This window comes from Mus caroli, unplaced genomic scaffold (genome assembly GCF_978045245.1).
Source record: "Mus caroli unplaced genomic scaffold, Mus_caroli_1 scaffold_11, whole genome shotgun sequence".
NCBI classification, from domain to species: domain Eukaryota; kingdom Metazoa; phylum Chordata; class Mammalia; order Rodentia; family Muridae; genus Mus; species Mus caroli.
Window position 1 is genome coordinate 87,714,933 of NW_028227266.1, and position 26,759 is coordinate 87,741,691.

The following is a 26,759-nucleotide window of genomic DNA, read 5'->3' on the forward strand; positions in this document are numbered from 1 at the left end:
CATAAACACATGCGGGAACCATTAAAGTAATTTTCTCTTATATAAAGGAAGAGGGCTTCTTACGGTCAGTGAGGATTTTGTACGAGGATGGTCATCAGTTGAGAAGGGTGTGTCAGTACATTCTTGAGGTAAAACTAGAGGGACAGAAAGTAACTGTCAGCTCATGGCACCATTTATTTACACAAGCAATTTTGACATCGATAAAAGTGTACTGAATCAGTACATGTGATTAGATTTAGTTAGGCTACTACTGGGCTGTCTTTCCTGATGTTGAGTATAGGCAAAGATTAGAAAACTAAAAGGCTTTTTTCCCCCTTTTTTTCCCTTTTGCTTTCTAGAGGACGGGAATATAAAGCAACATAAGAGTCTATGGTTTAAAATGTAACTACCTAGTGTATGTATTCAGTTTGGGAGGGAGCACATCCGAGGGCAACTGTTGGTATCTAGTTTCTGCCTTCCATGATTTGGGGTTCTGGGGTTAGAATCAGAATATCAAGTGCAATGACAAGCACCTATACTATCAAGACATCTCATTCTCCTCATTAAAATAAATGTCACAATAAAACCACATATGATCATCATTCCTTTAAGCATTTTGAAGCCCAAAAGGACTGAAGAATCTCTTCATCACATCTCACAAGTGTATTTCAACCTCCATCAGTTGACACATTCTGATTCTGCATTCATCAGGAAGAACACAGAATTTGAGCTTTTTAACACATACATTTTACTGGGGAAGTGAACTTAGTATAAGGGACATGATGTAACTATATTGATCCATTCATCCTTTGACATTCACTGATTTACTGACTCCTGGAAAACAATAATAAGTACCCTGTGCCTTGTTTCTCCCTTTTGTGCTCCTGTGCTTTGTAGCATCCAGATGAAAAACAACAGTGATAAGGAAGAGGAGCATCTGGATCCTGCTGGCCATTCAAGTCCTTTAACTCAGCTCCATGTGATAGATGCTGCAAGGGTAATGGGGCCTCTAAAAACCGGGTAGATATTCTGAGTACTTATGCGTCCCTCTCCCAGGGTGTGTGGCTCACAAGGTCTCTACACTTTTGAGGGTAACATTTGTATTTCCATCAGATATCAATTAAAGATCTCCCTATTTGTAGTTGGCTTTAGGCCAGGTGTGAGGATAAGGATCCCAGTCCTAAGCATCTGTGAGCTGAGGAGAAGTGCTGGTACTTCCTTGCAATGACTAGGCTGAAATGTGAGTGATGTAGCAGTATCTGTCCTGTGATAAAGTGACCATGGATTTGATGTCATAAAGTAGATAATGCCTAGGACTTCTGCAGAATTGAGATACCCTGACATGTACACTGGAAACTTACCATCTTGGTTAATTAGCTTTTCACAAATATGAACCTCCTTATATTTAGGTTTTGCCCAATTCATCAAGTAAGCTATAGCCCTCTGATGGAGTGTCAGGATAAATAAACCACATCACTCGTGAAAACAGCAGTAAGAGTTAATACAGCTTTTCAGCACCATGTTTCTACTCGCACAGAAGAACCATTACCTCTGCATACTATTCTTTTTGTTCACCATATAGGAACACTATGCTCACGGATTACTGTAAATAGTTACTGACTCTCTAGTTAGTTCACCAGTCTAATTCATCTGATTCTCTACTTCATTTGTTGAAATAGTGACCAGTCATTCAGAACAAAATAATCAACTTATTGGGTGATACCTCACTCCAAAGACATGTGGGTAATGATGTTACCTATTTGTGATGTCTACAATTCAGGATAAATCATAAATTACGTATTTAAATTATTCAATATGGAGAAGGTACACACTCTAAACCGTCACATATGTGGAAAAGACATACCTACATTTTAGTGAATAAATACACCTAGTAAGAAAATGACAGGTAATATTTGTTAAAAATGAAAATAGGCACACATTGTAGTGGGAGATTTATCTTATAATTTATCCCCACCACTGTGAAGCCACTCCAATTTTCTGAGGTTAATAATTTCAAAACAGAGAACCTTAGTTATTTCTTGGTATGTTTATGATATAGTGTTACAGTATTTATATACAGGAATGTCTATGAAGCACAATCTTGAGGGAGGAAATACAGACATATATAGACACATATGTACATACAAACACATTAAACTCTAAGGTCAAAATATTTTGTAGACTAAAATATAATATATAATAAAACATAATTCTAGAGCCAGGCGTGGTGGTGCATACCTTTAATCCCAGCACTCGGGAGGCTGAGGCAGGCGTATTTCTGAATTTGATGCCAGCCTGGTCTACAAAGTGAGTTCCAGCATAGGCAGCACTACACAGAGAAACCCTGTCTCAAAAATTACATAAAATAAAACATAATTCTAATAATACAGCAGTTATAAGAATTTACACAAAATATTTTGAGAAATATTAACCAGTCTAGTTGAAGCAAAAGCACTAATTGGCTAGTAATATCATACCTTTGGTATCACAACAGTTTCCCATTATACTCAGATTCGAACACTACTATCGCTCTGTAGTTATAGACGTGTACTTTGAACAAAGTCTCAAAGTATACTGGCACTCAGCACTCAAGCCTGAACATAACTAGGTACGGGTTAGCCATAAGTCACAGAGTCTGCATAGTGAACTAATAATCATACCATGACAGCCAACATCTGCTACTTAGGCAAGTCTGCTCATACAAGTTCAGGACTACAGTGTGGGTCATTATAAATGCCAATGTTCTTGAGCTAAGAACGATCAACTACAAAGTTATTTTTCTCTCATCTGCTTACATGGTTCTAAAGAACCCTGTTTAAATGCCTACTTCACAAAGGTCTTTTTAGATCTCTTTCTCACACATCAAAATGTGAGCTGTCAGCTACTGCTCCAGTGCCATTTTTGCCTGTCTGCTGCCTTGCTACCTGCTATGATGGCCATGGATTCTAACACCCTGAAACTTTAAACTCTGAGTTAAATATTTTCTTTAACAAGTTGACATGGTCATGGTATTTTATCACAAAAAAATAGAAAACTAACTAAGACAGCCCCTAACCATGTTTGTCTATCTGTCCTTAATAGTTTAATTAAAGACATAATTAATGTAAAAAAATTAAATGGAGGTTTTTATCCCACTTTTGATCATTTACCTCCCAAATAAAGACACAAAACTTTTTATAAACCTCAAAAGCACTAGAGCTGGGCAGATATTCACCCTTTATGTGAGTCAGTCTACTTTCCAGTCAATGACCCTCAGGGACAACTTGCCATGTTTCTCATGGCCCACTCCTTTTCAAATGTCTGGCCCTCATTGCCATGTTCTCACTTTCCACCTACCCCTTGCATCTTCTTCCTTCCTCTTCTCTTTTCTCTCCTGGTATTCTCAGCCTCAGACACCGAGCCCTGCACCTGAAGCCTTGCCTTCCTCTCTTCTGCCCAACTACAAGCTGTCAACATGTTTATTTAACCAAAGCTTTAAATTAAGGAGCAAGTTTACATAGAAAACTTGGTATATGTGATGATTTCCTCATGACCAAGGATCTCCTCATTGCAGGCAGCCAGATCTTGGGGACCAGCATTTATCACTACAATGCATAGCAACAGACCAAACATCAACACACAATTAATACTGAAAAGCAGAATAGAAAGATTAATAAATTCTTTTTAAATTTTTTTTATTCTTTTCTTTTTTCAGCTTCAACCAAACTGGACAGGTTGCCCGGGCTTCTCTTCTTTATTCCCACTGAGCACCACAAGATGGCACCCTATGAAAGCCTGTTGATGTTGGATGTGGTGGTACATTGGGAAGAGGAACAAAGGTCTATTGACTCCTCCACCAAGACCATCCTCAGAATCCTATGAGGTTTAGTTTTTAACAAAGTCAAGAAGTATCTAGAGCTGGGCAGTGCTGGTCAAGTCATTTCCTCCTTTTGAGCTTCAACCTCTCCTGAAAAGTGTTATGATAGATTGTACATTTCTTGGCAGAAAATTAGTCCTCTTCTGGTTTGCACAAGGGTCCTAGCTTGTTCCTTTTCCCGGCATGAGATTCTTGGCATCCTCTGGCTAAGCTGTTCAGTGCCAAAGGGAGTAACCCAAGCATCTCTTCATAATATTTCATACATGCCAGGATGGTTAGAGAAGTAGATGCTTTGCGCACTTGGAACCATTGCTTGAGCCGTTACACTTCCTCTTTCCTCTATAGTTTCCAGGGGTGGCAGAATAGAATAGTCACAATGAAATGATAGAATTTACCACTCATCATTAATTCTTCACATATAAACTAAGATCTGCAAGTGAAACTCAGTTCTAAGGATAGAAATGTCCCCTCAGTGGGAGACTTGGCTAAGTGTTTAGGACTTCTGCTTTATGTCCAACCCCTGCTCCTTAAAAATATGTGATGCCTAAAGTGGCATGAGAAATGAGAGGTGGGAAGAAAGGGTTCTGGAAACCCCCAAAGATTTTCTAATGGTAGAGACATATGGCTATTAAATCTACCTACAACTAGGGTTGGTGCCTGAGATGACAAAGGAAGGGGATTTCCTTTGGAAGTTACCCTTGACTAGATAGATAAATGCCTCCCAAAGGTTTTATGTATAACTGTACTGACAAGAGTAAAAGTATTCTCAATAAAACTACTTATTTTCTTCCCTTTGGCTATCAGATCATTAAAATAATGGTTCCCTATAAATTGGAATTTTCTCTGGAATATCATGGCAGGGATAAAGAAATGGCTGAGGCCCTTATTCTAGCCAGAGGGGAATGCTATTTTCTGAGACTTCACTCTCCATCTCATTTTTCCAAGCCCAAGCTTTGGATGAGTGTTTCATCTCCACAGATAGAAGTTATCAACTTTCCTTTTTGCCTCTCACTTCTCTCTTGACCAGCCACATCTTCCTGAGCAGAATTTTAGTAATAGGTGGATATGAAACCTTCAGACTGAATTTAAAGGAGAATGTAAAGGAAATGGGAGCATAAGGATTTAATAATATAGTAAATTCTTGGGACAAGTATTAGAATGTGGTGAAGCTACAGGAGGGTACAAATCAAGGGGGGATTATTTCTTTTTTAAACATGAGATAAATTATAAACTATTTTGCTAATGAAGACGTCTCAGCAGTGAGGCTTAAAAAGAAAGGATTTGTTGTATTATGTTGTGAGGAATAAGAAGGAATTCTAAGGGAAGTAATACCCAGGCCATACAGAATTGCAATTCAAGGTGCAGTTTGGTTTATCCACCAACAGAAGAGAGCAGGAGGATTGGATGGAGAAAACACTGTCAATTTAGCCAGCATGCTGCACCTCTCATCTTGATGTTCAACAGGGAGCAGTGGTTTCTTCACTGTTGTTCCATCTTTCAGGACTTTCCTCAGTGGAGCCAAAGCTTATTCCTCCAATAGCACCCAATATGAATCTGTTATATTTGATTTGATCTGGTTATTCAGCAGTGACAAAAGAATTTACTGGAAGGACTCTGAGAATTAAAGGGGATACAAATAGGAAGGGGAAAGAAGGCAGATTACTAGATTCAAGGATTCCACCAGCAAAGTACAAACACTCTCAGCAGAGTAGCAGGACATAAAAATCACCAGACAAAATAAATCATCTTCCTATTGATCAATAGCAAACTCACTGGAAACAAAGTTGGGGGAAATCCCACTCATTATAGATTTTTTAAATTGTTGTGAATAAAGTTTGGAGCTGAGACAGAAGGAAGGACCATCCATAGACTGCCTCACCCAGAGATCCATACCATAATAATGTTAGCAGACACTAACACTATTGCATATACAAGCAAGAATTTGCTGACAGGACCCTGTTATAGCTGTCTCTTGTGAGGCTATGCCAGTGCCTGGCAAATACAAAAGTGGATTCTCACAGTCATCTACTGGATGGAATCCAGGGCCCCCAATGGAGGAGCTAGAGAAAGTACCCAAGGAACTGAAGTTGGTAGCAGGAGCGGGGAGCAGGGTGGGGGGAGTGTATAGGGGCCTTTTGGGATAGAATTTGCAATGTAAATGAAGAAAATATCTAATAAAAATTGTTTAAAAAATTGTTGTGAATGAGCTTACCCATGGAGGTAAAAGATCTCTACAGTGAAAATGTAAGAAACTGATAAAAGAAATTGAGGAATACACGAGAAGATAGAACTACCTCTTATACGTAAATAGGCAGAATATTGTGTATATTGCTATGTAACTGAAAGCAATCTACATATTTAAAGTAATCCTCATCAAAACTTCAATGACATTCCTCACAGAACAAGAAAAGGAAATCTACATTGCTGTATGACATGATTAGAGGTTTTTTTAAATCTTGTTTGTGTATTTATTAGATAATTTCTTTGTTTAAATGTCAAATGTTATCACCTTTCCTGGTCTTGTTCACCAACCCACCCACTCCTGCTTCCTGGACCCGGCAGTCCCTTACTGAGGCATAGAGCCCTCACAGGACCAAGAGCCTCTCCTCCCATTGATGACCGACTAGGCTATCCTCTGCTACATATGTGGCTGGAGCCATGGGTCCCTCCATTGTGTACTCTTTGGTTGGTGGTTAGTTCCTGGGACCTCTGCGGGGGACTGGTTGGTTCATATTGTTGTTCCTCCTATGGGGCTACAAACCCCTTCAGCTCTATGGGTCCTTTCTCTAGCTCCTCCATTGGGGACACTGTGCTCAGTCCAGTGGTTGGCTGAGAGCATCTACCTCTGTATTTGTCAGGTACTGGCAGAGCCTCTCAGAACACAGCTCCTGTCAGCAAGCACTTATTAGCATCCACAATATTGTCTGGGTTTGGTGACTGGATGTGAGATGAATCTCCAGGTGGGGCAGTCTCTGGATGGCCTTTCCTTTAGTGTCTGCTCACACTTTGTCTCTGTATCTCTTCCCATGGGTATAAGGAAAGGAATTTTTATGGTAAGAAAAGGAAATCTTAAGCCTCATATGGAAGCACAATGCTCTTAATAACTTATGCAGTCCTTAGTAGAGACAACAGTGTGGGATATGACACATATTCCAACTCAAATTGTATTACATAGTTATTGTAAAAACAAAACAAAACAAAACAAAACAAAACAAAACAAAACAATACAGGATGGTACTGTAACAAAGCCTGTTAGGCTAGAATAGATGACTCAGAAATAAAGCCATTTAGTTACAGTCATCTTGTTTTGGAAAAAGCTGTCCAAAATATAAATTGGAGACAAAATAGTCTCTTTTACAAATAGTTCTGGGGAAATGATTTACATATAAAAGAACACAACTAGATTTCTATTTCTCACCCTCCACAAGAATCAATTCAAATGAACTAAAGACATTAAAGTCTTTGACCAGGAACTTTGCAATTGTTAGAAGAAAATCCAAGTAAAGCACTTGAAGATACAGGCACAGGCAAGCATTTTCAAAAACGGACTCTAATACAACAAGAAATAGTTCTAAAAATTGACAAATGAGAGATTGCATGAATTGAAAAATCAAGAGACATCTACTGAATGAGAAATCCCTCCTATAAGACAGGTCATTAATATCTAGGATATGTAAGGACGTGAAAAAATGAAACACATAAAAAACAGAGCACACCAATAAGTAAATGGGACAGCAAGCTGAATGGGCCATTCCCAGTGAAGAAATACAACAGGATAATGAGTAATTGGGAAAGTGTTCAGTATCATCAGGGAGACACAAAAACAGTTTTGGAATTCCATTTCATCCTTGTCAGAATGGCTATGATCAAAAAAACAAAGGAGAACAAATACAGGAGAGGATGTGGGGAACCCTTATTCATTGCTGGCAGGAAAGCAAACCCGTGCAGCCACTATTGAAATAAGTATGGATACTCCTCAGAAATCAATTAGCAAGACCATATCAACCTCCTATGTAACTCTTACATATATATTTGAAGGAAGTTAAGTCAACATAGCACAGAAATACCTACATGTCATGTTTATTGTTACAATACTTATACTTGACTAAAAAAGATCTAGCCTAGATCTCCATCAACAATAAAATGGATAAAGGAAACATGATACATAGCCAGAATCTTATGAACCTGTAAATAAAAAGTGGAATTATGACATTTGTTATGGAAATAGATGCAACTGAAATCATTATGTGTAGTGGAATAACTTGAACTTAGAAAGTCAGATGCCATACTTTTCTTTTCATATGTATTCATTATCTGGGAGTAGCAGAGATATTAGCATATATATATATAGTAGGGAAACTCTACCTTACTAGAGGTATGAAAGACCCCCCTCTCTCCCTCCATATCTCTCTCTCTCTCTCTCTCTGTCTCTCTCTGTCACACACACACACACACACACACACACACACACACACACACACACACCTTGTACATAGCTCCTATGCAGGTTGTCAAATCTTCCCTTTTACAGCTGGGAGATTATGTTGTCAACATGATAGAAGAATTGTTTGAGATCATTTTAAAGCAATCTCAATACTGTATTCCAGCTAAAAGAAATCACTTATTCTGCTAATGGCAAACAGTGCTATCTAGTGAGCCCCTAGACACAGGCATGGCAAAATGGTAACTTTTCTTTTTTTTCACAGTGCCACTGGCAAATCTGCTCTGATGATTTAGATTACTTTGAATGGCTCATTTTGAAGAAAACATACAGCCCCATGTCTATGTCAATGGTCAGGTGGTCCAATAGGAAGGGGAAATGGATACTTTACATGTTTTCCTTCTTCCTTTTCTAAAAGGGAAACTACCAAACTGATAAAAAAAATTAAAAAAACATAAAACCTCTGGTTGCATTACATTGGAACCATGCAAGGAAATACTATGAGAATTTCAGAGCCAGATGTGGTACAGGAGCACAGCACAGATATGAAGAGCATTAACTCCAATTAAAACCGGGCTGGCTTCATTTCAGGGTTCAGTGCTTTTATCCATGTGAATGAAACAACTTTGGTAACTTCTCTATACTTTGTTTCCTCCTCAGTAAAAATAAGCCATACTGAAGCCTATCTACTAGGGTTGGCACAAGGATCACATATGTTACTCACACACAAAGGATCCAGAGCAATTCCTACAAATGAGCACTCAGTACAACTTTAATACTATTGTTATTACTAATAAATGCTAACATTAATACTAACACCAATACTAATGCTGCCTAACTCACACTTAGCAAATTTAAGTACATTTAGAGTCCAAAACTTGTGTGGTGCACTTGAGTTAGTAATTAGTCAGCATGGACCTCAGCTGCACTAAGGGGATAAACATGAGATTATTATCTGTAAAGGGATGGATAATCTCACTCCTTCCATCCCTCTCTTCATTTTTCCAGTCCTTCTCTTTCTTCTCTCTCCTCCTCCTCTGTCCTTTCCTTGTCTTACATAGTCCTTTCAGTTTCAACCTGTCATCTCTGTTTTTCTTAATCTTCTACATTTACTATTATTCTCTCCAGTCTCCTCTACCAGTTTGAAGTGTATGGTTGAACTCATAATGTCTGGTAGAAGTTTAATATGATTTTCCCCTAATGTCAGCATTTGAGAGGAAAAGAGAGTTCTTAAAGCTACTGGGAAATATTTTAGTAGCTGGGTGTCTGTAGTCTCAGCTACTCAAAGGGAAAGACTAGAGGAACATTGCCTGAGGACAGGGTCATTTCAAGACCAAGTGTGGGTAAGACCTATCACAAAAACTAAGAATGCATCTAAGATGAAACTCAGGTTCTCAGCCTTTGAAAACCATGCTTTAGTTTGATTCAAGTGACTTTCCTACTTCCATACTCTTCAATGAAACACTTTTTCTGTGTCTTTTATGGAATAAAGAAGAGTTCTTGTTCATTAGCTCCACAGAGGTGAGGGGCTATACTTTTATACACAACACTGTATCCTTCCTGCTCAGCATAGGCCCCATTGTACAGAAAGTACCTGGCACATAGCTATTGCTCTCAAGAACTGACATAGAAATCTGAGACTTGAACTCTGAATTTTCCTACTTATTAGAGGCATATCCTAAGGAAAATTATCTAGGAAGTACTCCAAGATTAAGACTTCCTATGTAATGTGTATAACATAATATAGCATGATGTAATAATATAGTATAAACTCAATAAAATGAAGACAATAATACCTGTACTAAAAGAACTAGAATACTTTCTCATCAAAGTAGTTTGTGACTGTATAAATAGAATTGCGTAAGTATGAGGACCACATGGGAAGTCCCAAGAAGTTTAAATATAATTTTTAAAACTACCCTAGGTACAAACAGAAATCCCTTTTAGAAGTAGGAGACAGCAAATTGGTCCCTTGCAAGTAAGCAGAATACTAAGAGTTGTAAGAGTTGAGCTAAGAGGTCCTATTCTCTTTTCCTTCCCTCCCTCCCCTCCCATTTTCTTTCTTCTTGCTTTAAATAATAGTGTTGTTAGTGACAAAGTGAACGGGCAGAGTGAGTATACAGAGGTGTACAGATGACTGATCCATCTCAGTAAAGGTATTTCTAAAGGTATACATAGTCAGGACCTGTGGCTGCTAAGCACATGCTCCACCATTGACCTCTAGCCCCAGATCACCAAAAACAGCTCTTGAATAAATTATCTCTAGAGAAGTGATGGTATATCTGCTTATATCTTTCAAAAAAAATCCTGAGGTTTTAAATTTTTGGGATTATTGGTGTACTATGTGCCAGTCTGCTTTGTAAGGCTATAATATCTCACACAGTAAATTATAAGGAAAAAAAAAAGAAATTATTTAGGGAGTCTTAGAGTGCTGGCATCCAAGGGCACCAGCATTGATGGGCTGCATCTGTTAAGAGCCTTCTTGCTGAAATATGGGAGAAGTACCCAGGAAATGAGGTAGGAAGAAAAGGAAGGGATGGGAGAGGAAAGATACAGGGCTGACCACACCTTTCCTAACAAAATCATTCTTCAGTTAATAGACTTGATTTGGCTATGGAGGGGGTACTCCCATGACCAAAGTATCTCTTAAAGATTCCAACTCAATATTATCAAACTAGCAATTAAGACTCAACATGAACTTTCGAAGATAGTTAATCCACAGCAGCTTAGTGTATTATTTTATGCTTTATGTTTTCTCAAAACCAGAGGAGCCCAATTTAACAAATTATCACTATTCCAAGAAATAATCAGACCTGGGCATTTCTTGCTTATTACTACATTACTATTGTAACAATAAATCCTTATTTGTATATTTATTTTTATATAATAATATTGCTAAAGAAAATAGTTTTAGAAGAACCTATTTGAACAATATTTTTACCTCAATGTATTGAAATACAAAATCACTTATTTGCTTTTAATTTAAAATGTTTCCCCATATACTTAATGATTTAAGCTTCAGTGAAATTCTCTTTCAACTATTAAGTCCTGATTACTTTTTTTTACATTTGAATGAATAAACTGTTTCCTGATAAATCATTTTTTCCTGGCTTGCAGTTCTTTTTATTATCTATCATCTATCTATCTATCTATCTATCTATCTATCTATCTATCTATCTATCTATCTATCTATCTATCTACCTATGTACATATAGTTATATATTTCAACTATTTTTATCTCCATTTAGCTTTTTCTTTTCCTTTACCTTAGAAGTTGAACATATTTAACAAGTTAGCACGTTAAATGCCCAATGATTAGCTGTCCTGTTAATAGATCATGTTAGAGGTTACCACTTTATCTATTGGCTACAAGAATATGAATATTCCTGGAAGGGGAACAAGAAAAGTCTAAGTACCCGAGACTGTGGGAAATATGTGAGAAAGTAAGGTTAGGAGAAGAGGAAACGGGAGAATGAGAAACATGACATGACATGACATTATGTGTGGCACAGCTGACCCTGAGCACAGCACGCAGACACTTTCTTGGTCAATTATTCACATGGAAATTCCCCTGACTGGTGATGATTCCCCTGGTTTGCTGATGATTCCACAACTATTAATTTCAAGATCTTCAGAGATTTCCAGAGTCCTCTGACTTTCAAGGAGCTGCATCTGATTCACTGTTTCTGTATTAGTCCCATTACAGTATAGATATTTGGGGACCTTTTAGTCTGGGAGCTTATAAGATGCAGAGCAATTTTTTTGCTAGATAAACCTAAAAAATATCAGGGTGGTGATGCAGAGAATGTGCAAGAACAGTCTGGGGATAAACCTCAGTTGGGAGAGTACTTGCTTACCATGCACAAGGTCTTAGTGTCTATCACTGCCTGAATCCAGCACAATGGGACATGGCTGTAATCCCAGAGCTAGGAGGTAGAGACAGAAGATTCAAACATCGAAGGTCATTTCTTGCTACTTGGTGAGTTCTAGGATGATCCTGTCTCAAAACGACAAAACTAAATAAGTGTTTGTAGTCTTTCTCCTATTTGTTTTCGAATATAGGGAATGAAAAGGAGTATAATATTTGCATCCCAGACTCCATCCAGGCAAAGAATTATGTTATCTTTTTTAAATTTGTGGCACAGTTAGCTTTGTATCCCAGGCTGGCTCAGAATTCACTGTGTGGTCAAGACTTGCTTACAGCAATCCCCCTGTCTGTCTCACAAGTACCCAAATCACAGTATGCTACCACACAATGAGTTCTGTTAACTTAGGTAACTTTGCCTCCCTGAGCCTCAGTGTACTCATTAGATAAAGTAGGAATTAGTATAAGGTGGAAGTAATTTCCAACCAACATAGAATTATAGATTTTAAGTTCTAAAAATGTTTTTACAGTGTGCTACAATTTATTGGTATGTATATGTGTGTGTTTGTGTGTGTGTGTGTGTGTGTGTGTGTGTGTGTTGTAAGGCTTGAATTATTTCTACCGGCTCCGGTTTTCGTAGTTAAAAGAAAAAGGGTAGTCTCAAAAGTAATTATAGTGGAAATAATCAACATTTTTAAAGTCTCAATACATTGGTTTACTTTAGGTTTACTATGAGTCCTTATAATTCTCAGGGAAATACAGTTTATAGAAATAAATATGAATATAAATATATTTTCAGTGAAAAGCAATTGAAAGATAAAGACAAAAAAAAAAAAAAGAGAGAGAGAAAATTCCTTTCCCTAGACCTTATAGCCAATGAGCACCAGAAACAAAGCTACTTTGAGTGAAGAAGATATACCACTCTTTGGACTTTGAATATCTGATAGGCAAAACAGAATATAACATCTCAAACATGATTTCATACTGTCTACACACTGAAAGAATATTCAAATACTTAATATATGTTCAGTTTCATATTGTTTTCAAATTATTACCTTTTTTCTTTTTCTCTTCTGGTGGTTTGAGTCAGAATGGTCCCCATGGGCTCATATTTGAATGCTTAGATATCAGGGAGTGGCAGTATTCAAAAGGATTAGAAGGATTAAGAGGTGTGGCTTTGTTGGAGGAAGTGTGTCAGAAGGGGTGGGCTTTGAGGTTTCCCAAAAGTCCAGGCCAATTCCAAAATCTGTGTCTGTCTGTCTGTCTGTCTGTCTGTCTCTGTTTCTGCCTATGGATCAGATCAGGATATGGCTCTTAGCAGCCTGTGTGCCACCATGCATCATGCCATGATGATAATGGACTAACCTCTGAGACCCAAAGCAAGCCCCCAATTAATTGCTTCCTTTCATTAGAGCTGCCTTGGTCATGGTATCTCTACGGCAAAAGAAGATTGAATAAGATATTTCTCAATATGTGGCTACAAAACAAAAGAAGTCAAATTAGCATATGTAGCTGAAACTATATTTCTATTGGGCAGTGTTTCTAAAGGTTTCTAAAGGAGTGTAGCCTTGGAGTAGAGAACATGTTGAAAATGTAATGATTACAGGTAGTGAGAGCAGAGAGATTATCCCACCGAGTTTTAAATGTTCAATTTGTTCTCATAGGAAGATGGCTTCTTCAAAAAGTTTGAACCCAAATCTGGCTGGCTGACTTTTCTGCAGATGACAGGACAGATCTGGGAAATGCTTTCTCCTCAAGTAACACTACCGACCAGAGAGAACCTTGGCTCCCACGAGAATGGTTATCAGCACTTGGCATTTCCATTTATACACATGAAACTTGACTTTCCAGAGTTGCAGATATTTTGGTTCAACTTTAATGAATAAATTACTAATATTTGTTTCTGTACATGTTTCATGATTTCAGTTTTGAGTCTGTCACTCAATACAAGGGACAGGTATTGAAGGAAGGACAGATGATGACCTGGAAGGGTCCTTTTTGTACCTCTACCATGAGGTAGAGACTTTTCCATAAGGGTGTGCTCATGATCTAAAAGGATGGGTTACTAAGCTAAACCTTACAGAGGCTAAAATCTTCTTCCTACCTTTTCCTAGCTTTTTACAGTTTCCTATTGATGCCCTCTCCTGAATCTTTACTCTTTGGCCTTTAATTTGGGGTTCATAGATAGGACAGTCAGATAAGCAATGTTGGGGCTAACAGGAAGGCCTCAAGTCATAGTCCTCTCTGACCTTCTCTTGCCTTCTTTCTCTCTCCAATCCACATTTTCTCCCATGGCAAGACCCAAAAAGTAGAATTCATTTTCCCCAAGTCAAGTCATAGTCAACAATCAGGTTATATGTCATCAGTCTGCCTTTCTAATAGTCAAGAAGGGATCACTGTTCTTTCTGCTCCTATAGCAAGAAACTGGAGAGGTTTGAACAAAAGCAGCTAAATGAAGGAATATCAAGCCATTATTAAACTCGATTTGTTCGTGTGAGTGAGTGAGAGAGAGAGAGAGAGAGAGAGAGAGAGACTGAGAGAGACAGACAGAGAGAGAGAGAGACAGAGAAAAACACACAGAGAAAACTATCTTTTGTTAAGACCCTGTTCCCATTTTTAGATCAAATTTGATGGCAATATATAGAAATCCTCTATTTTCGTCTAGATCACTTGCATTATGTTTCCCTTGAGGCTATTGGTAGCTTCTGTGAAGAAAGATCCCCTCTTTCCAAGGCCAGGTACATCTTTACAAGGAATCTCAATTATGAACAGTACCTTGGAGGTGATTCCTCACTGAAGGGAAGAAGACACCGGCAAGTCAGTAATGAACTTAACTTCTGGTCTTTCTGTCTCCACATCATCAGGGCTAGGATTACAGATATGGTATTGCCACATTCAGTTTGTGTGGTGCTGGAGTTCGAGCCTCCAGGCTTTGTACATAGCAATGCCACCATATCCTAAATAGCATGGTCTTCTATTTTATTGCCACCTTTAAAGTGGAGAAGTGGGAAGGAATAAGCAAGAAGACCAGGTAGGAAGTTAATTAGAATCTTACTGAGGTGAGTCAGACCCAGTAATCACTTTTGAGCTCTGATGCCCATAGTGAGTCAGTCACTTGTTAGAAATGTTCCACAACACCCTGAAACAGTGCTACCAGATAGGGGACCAAGTGTTCAGACATGAGACTGTGGTTGGGGGAATTTCACCTTCAAACCTTGATCTGTGTGTTTCAAGACACACTTCTCACGGTGTAGCTCAGCAGGATCCTATCAGCACAGTCTTCCTGCCTCAGTCTTCTGAGTGCTGAGAGGAGAGGTGTGTGCCACCAAGGTCAAGATATTTTATGCGAGGTTTCTTTGCTTTTGTTTTGAGTCAGGGTCTCATGTCAGGAGCCTGGCTTGCTATAAAAGGACTGTTTGGCCTCCAGGGGCTCCCTCTGACCCTTTCTGCTTTCTCTCTGAGGACCTTGCCTCTGGCCTCTCTGTCTCCCCCCCTCACCCCCCCACACCCCCCATGCCTTCCTGGCCAGCTTCTTCTCTTTTTCCTCTCTTTCTTCTCTTTCTTTCCTCTCTTTCCTCTTTGCTCTCTTTGCTCTCTTCTCTCCTCCACCTCCTCCTCCTCCTCCTCCTCCTCCTCCTCCTCCTTCTCCTCCTCCTCCTTCTTCTTCTTCTTCTTCTTCTTCTTCTTCTTCTTCTTCTTCTTCTTCTCTCTCTCTCTCTCTCTCTCTCTCTCTCTCTCTCTCTCTCTCTCTCTCTCTCTCTCTCCTTCTCAACCCTTTCTTTCCATTCCCAAAAGCTTCATTTTATACTACACCTGTTTTATGGCTGGTATCTGGAGGGGGTGTCTCAGCATGGGCACTACACTGCATTTTACAAAATATATCATTATCTGTGATAGAATGTGCAGATTTATGACCCTAGAGAGCTTTACACACTAAGATCACATGCAGTTATAGGTACAAATATATCCTCGAAGAAAATGTACGTATGTAACTCATATACTTTTATCAAAGCTATCATTTTTGCAGCCCTGGTGATCAAAAGCCTTGTACATACTTTACCCCTGGGTTATGCTGCTAGACTACCTGTATTTATTGATGAAGGGATGTGTCTATGTAGGGAGCCACATGTAATTGTCATGGATATCCAAAAAAGCTCTGCCTTCAGAATTTAACAGCAACAATTTAACATGTACACTTATTATTATTATTATTATTATTATTATTATTATTATTGGTAGTGCTGGTGATAAAACCCAGGGCTATATCCATGCTAAGTTCTATTTATTCCTGCTAATTAATAGTTGGTGAATTCATTGATTTATGGTGGTGATTCTCAAACATTATTATGTGTAGGGATCACCTGAGGATGATGTTAAGATAACCATTTGGACTCCCTAGGTCTGAGGATGGCTCAGGATTCTCCATGTCTCACATGTTTTCAGTCGAAACTGATTCATACACCACACTCATGTTCAACTATTGGTGAGTGGATATTATATTGGCACACTGACATGGTCTATAAGCATAAGGATGCAATCCCAGATGTAAGTGAACCCAGCGTTTTTTTACTGTTCATGATAAGATTCTATTCATCTATATTCTCTCTCCCCCACTTTGCTTTGTCTACAGGCACTTAGATCTTACAGAACTGAACTACATAACCTTAACACGGGTGCCAGCTCTATCGTGCTGGTGTACTTGGTCTTTTTACCGACTAAACTATCTCCGCAGCTCTGAAAAATTAACTCTCAAAAATCAGTCCTCGGGTACTGCACGGTGACATGGGGTGGTGTTATAAATCTGAGTCAGTGCTTCTCAAATCTACTTACTTTATTCTCTGCTCCATTCTCAGTCAAACGTCCTGTTAGAGAAAGGCATTATCTGTCTCTGAACAGCAGATTCCAACAGTGGCAACAGCGGTTAAATACTTCTAGAACAACGAACAGTCTGACTGAGTCCTGAGCTCTCCAGAGAGGGAACATCCATCTCCAGAAAGGGCCTGCCATATGTTATAAAAGCGGCCCCAAAATCTATCAGTAAGGAGCCAACTGGCTGAAAAGGAGAGGAAGGCACTTGGTGGTAAAGGAGAATGTTTTATACATTGACCAGGAGGAACCAAGAGTCTTCCGGTATGATGTATTCGCATGTCTGGCTTGCTTTGCCCTTCTGAAGCTTCTCGAGCCCTGCACTCCACAATTAGATGAATATGGAGTCCTGGACTATAGTTGACAGCCTTTGTTAGACCCTCTGCAGAAGCATGGGGACCTTCTGTGGTCTGTGAGAGAGGGCAAGCATACTGGGCTGCGTGCACAATCCCCAGCTATCAAGCACTAAGGGTCCAGGACACCACAGCACGCTGTTATCTGCTGCCACAGGATAGGAGTCTGCTCAGATGCCTAAGTGGCCTGTGCACCACTGCAGGTTAACTGAGGCAGGGGATTTGGAGTCCCGCCCCATAAGCTCCGAGAGTGATGGGCGTGGCCGGGGCGGTGCTTGCCAGGAATGGCGGCGGTCGCGGTAAACAGTGCCAAGAGGGGCCTGCGGGCCGAGCTGAAGCAGCGCTTGAAGGCCTTGAGCGCGGAGGAACGGCTGAGGCAGTCTCACCTCCTCACGCAGAAGGTGCGAGAAGACTGTCCGGAGTTAAACTCCAGGAAGGGTGGGCTCGCGTGTCTGCGCAGGCGCACCTCCCCGGGGCGCGTGCGCGTTGTCGGGGCGCTCGCTCTGCCGGCAAGGGCGGCTCTGGCTGGCCCTGGAGCTTCTGAGGGAGTGAGCTGAGCTTCCGGGCAGGTTTGGTCATTCACAGAGCTATTTTGTTATTGCTGAGAAAGGCATTGCAGCCATTAGGAGCTGTAGAGACTGTGGGATCACTCTCCGGTTTAATTGAAATCCATTCTCATGTGTTGAACACCTAGTAAACCATTTTTTTTATGTGTTGGTTAATAGAGATGACAAACATGATTGTCGCCCCTAATGGATCAGAGGATCTAGCAGAGGAAGGAGACAAATGGAACCATTGTAGGGCTGGGGATATGGCTCAGTGATACAACTGTTCAAAAATGCGCTGTATTTTATTTGTCCATACTTAGAACATACATGGAATTTGGGTCTGTTTTTCTAGCAGTTTTAAATCGCCTGTACCTTTATTTTGGCAAAACTCGACTGGAGTTTTATCTACGGGAGAGAACTGTTGTTGCTGTGACTTCTGCGTTCTCTGCACAGCATTCATTACACCTTGGGTTGCTGCTTCTGAGTTGGGGTTGTTTCTGGTGCTTATTTTCTGGTTTTGTCTCTTTTCTTACTTAGTTTTCCTCAGCTTCCTTAAGAGTATATCCTCAACGGAATTATTTTAAAGAAAATACCTATACGATTGGCACTATTTGTAGTTGAAATGTATTCGTGTTTTGCTTCCACGTATGTAAGCCCATTGTGTGTGTGTGTGTGCCTGGTGTCTTAGGTTAGAAGTGGGTGCCAGATCCTTTGGAACTAGACAGAGTTCAGGAAGGTTGTAAGTCCCCATGTGGGTGCTGGAAATTGAACCCAGGTTGTCTGCAAGAGCAGCAGGTGATCTTAAACTGCTGAGCCATCTCTCTAGTCACAACTTTTAAATATATTGTATATTCAACTCCAATTTGGTCCATATTAGTCGAATTTTATTTACTTTATTGTCATTCTGCTCAGTACCTATGGGTTCCAATCTAGAGACCAATGTTTTCATTTATGCATTATATCTTGTGGTTTAGTTATTGTTCTATTGCTGTGAAGAGACACCATAACAATAGCAAGTTATAAAAGGGAGCATTTCATTTGGGCTTGCTTACAGGTTCAGAAGGCTGCTTGCTCTGTGATCATCTTGGTGGGAAGCAGGGAAGCAGGCAGGCAGGTGGGCCAGCATGGTGCTGAGCACTTACATCTTATCCACAAGATGGAGGTGTGAGAGTCCTGGGTCTGCCATAGGCTGTGGGCAAAGGAAGTCTGGCTGAACATGACTTGGTAGCTGGTGTTGGTTCAAACTTCTAGAGTCTTACACTTATTTTAGGCATATTTAAACATAGCACATTTTGGGAGAAAATCTCCTCATTATAATTAACTTAATTCAAATTCAAAGAGTTTCTAAATAATAGGCTTAAGCCATACAAGGGACATGTGTCTTCTCCTGTAGAGATGAATTCTATAGATTGACTCCATGTGACAAGTTAAGGTCTCGGTGTAGTCTCTGTCATACAGATAGTGCTAAGGTCACCAGGTTATTAACCACCTCTGCTCTCATTTGTAAAGTACACATGACATCTCCCATAAAGATGGGCTCTACTGACTGAGAAACAATGCTCAAGATAGAGGTCTAGGGAGGATAACTGAGACAAACATAAATCTGGAGGAGCCATGCACATGTGGCTTGGCCATACAGAGAGTTCAGAGGTCATCAGGCTATTAACTAAATTTATTCCCAGCCTTCTGGATGTAAAACAGGTAATGTATCTTTCCCTTTGAAGAAACAAATGTGTGAACCTATCATGCTCATTGTCATTCAAACTGTTACATCTTGATAACTGGTTTTCCTTTGTATCTTTCAGAAATTCTTTTTAATTAGATAATAAAAACTCTAGATTAATCTTTTGTGTCTCTTAACTACTTTTCTTATTTTTTTCTTAATCTTTCTCCCTCACAGGGCCTCCTAGATTGTTTTCATTTGGCCAATCACAGTTTTAATGTCTAATGAGTACTCCTTAGGTCTCTTACTGATTCCTTTCCCTAGCAGTCTATTAATGTTTTATAGATTCAGTTATTGTTTTCAGTTTGTCTGTGAAGACTAATTAGAATTTAAAAATCATCCCCATCTTTTGAATTACCTGTTTGTCACTAAATCATTTTTCCATTCTATTTTTTTATGTTTAAAAAAATTCTTCTATTTTGTATTTTGTGTGGTTTTTCAAAATAGATGAAAATCATTGATCGGCCATGCATATTTCTGTCTTTTGGGAGTAGTGAGCCTTAACTGAGGACCTTGTACATGATAGTGGATGAAACCCCTGGCCCTTGGTATTAATAAATATGCATTTATGAATGAAAGTATGTTAGCTACAAGCTTTCCTCTGTTTTTGCAGATACTGTTTGGAATTCTAAGGGAAGAATGGAGTCTGCCCACCTCCTGTGTCCATGTTTTAGTGTGGCTGTGTCTATAAATACTGGCTCATCTTCCCTCTGTCTTATAGGAATTATTATCTTCATCCTCCCTTCCTAACAGATAGCATGTAAATGGGCTGAGGAGGAAAGGCAAATGCATATGCATAGTCTCACACTGAATTTAGCTGTGAGTCTTATTGCTTATTTAGCTCTTGGTTTTCTACACTCTGCTGTAAAGAGACTAAGAAAAATACTTTCTTATATGGTAAGCGGTGTCAAAAGCCTCAGGCCTGCTCCAAATCTGGGTTTCCTTTTGCTTCATTTCTGCCAACAGCTTCTGACAGCTTCGCAGGGTGGACTTCCTTCCCTGGCCTCGCTTTGCTATGCTTTGCTTAACTTCCCTCTCCCCTTGCTTTAGATGTAACTTTGCTTTCTTCCCCTAAATCTCTCTGTCAGCCATCTTTGTAAGCTGCCCTTGCTTTATCCTTCTTTCCTTAGCATGAAGGACAGGGGGGAACAGAAAAGGAGTGTACACAGAAAGGGAGTAAGGGGCCTACTTCTGAGTCTGGGTAAGTGCTTAGGACTTCATGAGCACAGCTTAGCTCCCACTGTCTGATGAGCGATTCCACTAAATGTGGATTCTTGCAGCAGGAGCCCTTTGCCCCCATTTTAATGAACTCTGTGAGCACCTAATTGAATGGAATGGCACTGGTTGAGCTAAGAAACCGTTACCAGCGTGTTCTCTGTGGGAGCTTGTGGACGGATTCAGAACCGCCCTTTAGGATACATAGGCACTGACTGACCCGGGACTCACCATATAGACTGAAGTGTTGATGTGCATCCCTACAGATGTAGCAAAGGTTCTGCAGAGCCCAGTAAGGTTAGGTCTCAGTGGGACTTAAACGAGGAAAATCAATGGGAGAAATGTCCAATGATCCAAGGACTGGAAATTTTGTGAGATCCCAACTTCATAGAAAAAAATACCCCCCAAATCCTCGAGTAAGTCCCTGAGGTGTACTGTCAGGAACCGGAAACTGGGTTCTTATCTGGGATCTGAAGATAGACAGCTTTTCATTCCATGACTTCTTAAGGAATTTCTATAGGGTCAAGCATAGGCATAGTGGAGAGAGGAAGGAGTCAAGTATGCAATTCTTGAGTCTTGAAATAAAAGCCAGGTATCAGGATGCAGTGTCAGCTCACCATGCCAATCCTTGAAGAAGGCCGAGACAAAAGGGAGGAATTGGTAAGAGAAGTTACTAGTTTATGAAGAATTAAAATTGCCATCATTTCCCACTTAGGTGATTGCCCACAGTCAGTATCAAAATTCCAAAAGAATTTCCATCTTTCTGAGCATGCAAGATGAAGTTGAGACGGAAGAAATCATCAAGGACATTTTCAAACAAGGCAAAATCTGCTTCATCCCTCGGTACCAATTCCAGAGCAATCACATGGACATGGTGAGATTAACGTTACCTGAAGAAATCGCTTTACTTCCCAAGACATCTTGGAATATTCATCAGCCTGGTGAGGGAGATGTTCGGGAGGAGGCCTTATCCACTGGTAAGGCATCTTTTCTCACATCCAAACACTTACCTTGGTGCATCCTCTTTCCTCTGATCTCAGAAGCTAGCATGGTCGTACTTGGCTAGCTTGGCAGAACTGATATCTTTGTATGTTTTGATGGTTTCACTGGATTTGTTTTTCTTCTCATAAAAATCTTTTCTCCCTCACCCCTTTTGTGTATTTTGTGAGACAGGGTGTCACTATGTAGGTGAGGCTGGCTTCAAACTCTCAAAGTCCTACCTCCCCAGTGCTGCGCTCATGGGCATACACCACCTCTCTGGCTTCTACCAGATATCTTTATCTATTTCTTGGTCAGATCTATTGTATGCCTAGGAAGCTAAGGCCCAGTGCCTGGAAGGACTCACCCTGAAGCTGGGAAGACAGAAATTTTATGTTAATAAAAGTATCTCAACTTGTACTCTACATTAAATATAAGCGTCAAATTAAAAAAGACATTCAATCAGATCATAGGTTGATCTTGCAAATGTTCACCCCCAGCATGGGTTTCTTCATCATCATCCTCTCCATCCATACCATGTTTGTGGCAGCAGTTGTGGCTTTTGCTCCTGTGATATAACCCAAGTTGCTGTGGAGTAGAGTATGAGGCTTTAGAGTCTTTCAGGTGTGCTATGAGGCAGGGAATACCCCCCTCCGCCCCCGCCCCCCCCCCCAAGCCCTCACCCTGCACTGTTGTTTGCAGAAAAGTCTGCTGAGCAGGCACACTTTCTGTTATCTCTTCACATCACACTCAGTGTGCAGTTTTCCTTGCATCAGCAGTTTAGAAAGTGGCAAGTTCAATGCTAAAGCCTAAATCAAGCCTCACAGTGATGGAGGCGAGCCAGTTGGAGCGCAGATCATCTCTGCATCTCTAAGTCTCTGCAGATCATCTCATCATCTCACCTTTGCTGTCTACTCATCTTCCTGGTTTGCCTTTGTTATCTCACCTTAGAAAAGAGTGAACTTGTAGCCAGAGTTGCAGTTACAGATTCTCAAGCAAAACTTTCCTGTAAGGTATTCTTGTCTTAGGTTTACAGGGTACTAAACCAGCTGGTAAGTGAAAATAGAGGGACTGTCTCTTTACTGAATGTATCCTTAAAGTGAGGGCTGCTTAGACAATTTGACTAGCCGGGAGTTTTTCCATTGAGAGTGTGTAATCTGGTTCAACCACTATCAACTTGGCATAAGCACAAGGGGTTAACATTGGTCCAGAAACTGAAGACTACACAGGCAAGGCAGCTTCAGTGTCTCTGGATTAGTGTCCTTAGACGTCAATCTGTCTTTGTTGAGACTCTTTTTGTGTCTATGTTGGTTTTGTGTTCACTGTGGCTCATGGCAGCTTGGACTTATAACACCCTTCGAGCTAGAATTCCCAGCAGAAAAGAGCAAGTCTGATTTTCTAATAATCCCAATAAAATTCTGGTCCTAGCTCTTATTGCCTGAAGTGGTCGTCCCTGAGTTAATCACTATGGATAGACACAAAATTAGTTTATTGGCTCAAGCCTGGGTTGTATACAACCGTTCCTGACTTTTTTCTGTGACTGTGGAAAATACCTGTAGCCACCTCTTCAGCCCTCCTCAACCCCTGTTTCTTTACTAAGACTGTGTGTTTCCTGTAGAATTATAGCAGAGAGTAGGCATGGGTTTATCAACATCTCTCACAAAGTCCTTATATATATTTTTAATGAAAACTTTATTATAGAGAACTACCACAGAGTCGTGATATGCATGAGAGCAGGCCAAAGAAAATTTAATTGTGTCACAAATTTGAAAGTGGTTTTTTGTTTGTTTGTTGGTTGGTTGAGATGGGATCTCAGTACAAAGCCCAGGCTGGTCTTGATCTCACAATCCATATGTCTCAGCCTCCAAGGCTTATAGACCTACACAGCCATCTGGCTGGTAAATAGTTATTAAGCACTTAGTTCAATGGTTCTCAATCTTCCTAATGCTGTGTGACCCTCTAATACAGTCCCTCATGTCGTGGTGACCCATAAAATTATTTCGTTTCTACTACTTCATAACTGTAATTTGGCTACTGTCATGAATTATAGCATGATATCTTAATATGCAGGATATCTGGTAGGGAACCCATGTAAAAGGGTCATTCAGCCCTCACAGGGATGGGGAAGTCACTGAGTGTCTGTGAGAAGTGATGGAGACCTGCTTCCCACAGGGGTAGACTTAACTAGCTGTGGTTTTCATAGAGGTGGGCTTCTGCTAGCATGACACAGGCCCTCTCCTATGAGCTGTCCCTTTAAGCTTTGTGTTAAACATCAAGGTGTTCAACCATTCCTTGATTTCACATTCATAAATTTATTCTTTTTATATATTTCTGTTTGTAGCTAGCATGTACCCATAAAATTATCCTTGTCTCTCTTTTTTAACCATCCAATTATCAGATATTACTGGATATTTCTTTGGTATATATTTATGTGCAGTGCATGTGTGTGCTCTATGTATGTGTGTGCACAGATGCATGTAGAAGCCAAAGGAGGGTTTTGGGTGCCCTGCTCTATCACCCTCTACCTTATGGCTTTGAACAAGGGTCTCTCAGTGAGTTCGGAGCTAGGCTGGCAGTGACAAAGCCCCAATGTATCCTTCTCTTTCTTCCACATTATAATGCTGGGTTACAGACACAACTGCACCTGGATTGAACCTCATGCTTAAGCAGCAAGCCTTCATAGCCATTCAGATATTTCCCCAATCCAGCTTTGTACAATTTTTATCACCTGCTTCTGATCCCAGTGACCTTTTATCCTCAGTTGACTGGTCACACTGACTATTCCCCTAGAATGACTTTCAAACTTGTTTCCTGATCATATTGGTTTCCCTCAGATGCCTTTTTATACAGCTCACCCATCTGTTAGGTTTTTTTCCTGGATACTGTAATGATCTCTGTCTCTGGCCAACAGTACTTCCTGCTGATCTGTTGTGGACAAAAGCTGGGACTTTGGCTAACTCTAAATTCCAGGCCACTGAATGAGCCACTGTTTCCCCTTGCTTTCTGCTTCTCCCCAGTGTGGTTCCTCTCCGTCTCCCACAGTGCTCAGCTGGAGGATAGCATTTCATCGCTGTTGTAGGTGAGGGATTCAGGACTGATCTCTATAGTTTTCCTCCTTTCTAACTATGACCTCTGTTCCTGAGCTCTTGTGAAGTCCAGATATCTCACCCAGAGGTGGAACTCATAAAGCCTACCCATAGGCTATTGTCGAGATTCAGTGAGATGATGTCAGTGCTCTGTGAAAGTGCCCTTGCTTCTGTGCCTTCTATTTTGCTAGAGTTGTGTTATAATGTACACAGAAGGCTTTCTGTGAAAATGAGGCTTGCTGTTTTCTAGGCTGGAATGTGTCATGTGTTTCTTCAGGCTAAAATATTGTAGTCCAGGGTCTGAGATCCCTGGCCCTCAAATTGTAATCTGGGTTCAATTCCTTACGAATTTGGCAAATGACTAAAAAGCTGAAAGGCCCCAAGAGTTGGCACTAATAAAGCCATTTTGTAGTGAGAGCAAAGTCGGATGATATACAGTTAAATACTACACAGTGTGTTGTCAGGAGGGATCAGTAGAACGTTTCCATCATCATTGAGTACTAAATATTTTCCCTGGCTGCTCCCAACACCCTAGTCTTTTTCTTCTGTGATTCTTAAGTCCTTGGCACTTAGCATTAATCCCCACGTTTTATTAATTCTTCTTCAGAACATATGTCTTTTTGTTCTAATAGACTTAGTCTCTATAGGGGCTAAGATTTTGGTCTAAGATACTGTATCCCTGGTACCTCCTATCATTTGGTTCATAGTACATATAGTCATCCAAGCAGGAAGGAAGACAGGCTAAGGAGAGAGACAAGGTACCTTTTCCTTCAGTTATCAGATTATTGAAGCAGTGGTCATAAGGACCTTTTTCAAAAACCCCATGCCAAGAGATGGAAAAAGCTGAAGGCTGGTGCCACCCAGGGGAGGGATTTGTCTCCCACGGAGAGATTTCACACAATTCTGATACCTTTCCAGACCACCTGGCAGGAGAAACTGGAGTGGGAACAGTGATGGACAGTGACCACCCAGGGAGTGGGACTGCTTATTTACATACAACCCTTGCCTGCTATTTTTCACAGTGCCTGCCTGCTATTGAAATGTAAACCTTGGGGCTGGCAAGATGGCTCAGTAGGTAAAGGTTCCTCCTCACCAAGCTGAGGACTTGAGTTTGATCCTGGAACCCAAATGGTAGGAGAAAATGGACTCCAGCAACTTGACTTCTGATTTCCTACATGTTTGGTAACATGTGATTCCTTGCCCAGTAACTTACAGAATACCCAACCAAATGAGTAAATAGAGGCATACTCAAAGAGTAAACATTGTGGCCAGACCAGCAGAGGGTTGGCTGGGGCGGCGTTCATTGCACCTCTTTATTGATTCCTCCTTCCAATGTGGCCACATTGGATTGATCTCCTCTCTCTGTTTTGTACTGTTGTCTGTGTAATTGACCTTTTGAGGGCAGTGGCTGAGCCTGGCTTGTTTTGCTTGCCAGGGTCTATGCTCTGACCCTAATAACTTTGTCAACATGTTGATTCATACTGGAAAGTTCTCAAAGTAAATCTGAATTTATTATAAGTTCAGACAATACTGATATAGATGAATAGATGATCAGTCCTTTATACATGAAGAAAACCTGAATTTAAAAACTTACAAACAATACATGGGAATTATTTAATAGATGCTGTGATTTTTTTTATTTATATCATATGTAAAATGTCAACATTATCTCTGGCTTTGGTCAGGGCCTTCCTGCATGATGGTCCTGGAATTTTCCTTCTCTCAGGGCTGGTTTTGGGAAAGTCATTGAGAATCATGGGATGCTGCCTGGCTGCTGATGTTGCCACACTTGCAGTGGAGGCTGAGGATTGGCTTGGAGGCCTTGTGTACTTGTGATGGGTATTGTGTT

At 40.3% G+C, this 26,759-nt stretch overlaps 2 protein-coding genes across 7 annotated transcripts in view; one reads left to right on the forward strand and one right to left on the reverse strand.

Annotated features, from left to right (window-relative positions):
- The window catches only part of LOC147002096 (uncharacterized), a 73,381-nt gene extending 55,755 nt beyond the window's left edge, over window positions 1-17,626 (reverse strand). Inside the window, exons 1-2 of the mRNA XM_085827848.1 lie at window positions 16,972-17,626; window positions 64-134 (exon numbers count right to left, since the gene is read on the reverse strand). The gene's annotated coding sequence lies outside the window, so the exon portion shown is untranslated. The remainder of the gene's footprint in view (window positions 1-63; window positions 135-16,971) is intronic.
- Window positions 17,627-17,644: 18 nt separating this feature from the next.
- LOC147002098 (5-formyltetrahydrofolate cyclo-ligase-like) overlaps window positions 17,645-26,759 on the forward strand; it is an 81,011-nt gene continuing 71,896 nt past the window's right edge. For 3 of the 6 annotated variants that reach the window (XM_085827860.1, XM_085827861.1, XM_085827857.1), the window contains exons 1-2: window positions 17,645-17,761; window positions 21,562-21,823. In XM_085827860.1, the coding sequence (XP_085683986.1) occupies window positions 17,645-17,761; window positions 21,562-21,823 (379 nt within the window). Of the gene's footprint in view, window positions 17,762-17,833; window positions 17,930-19,417; window positions 19,610-20,047; window positions 20,529-21,561; window positions 21,824-26,759 lie in introns of those variants that run through there. The other 3 variants (XM_085827859.1, XM_085827862.1, XM_085827858.1) reach the window with 3 other exon arrangements.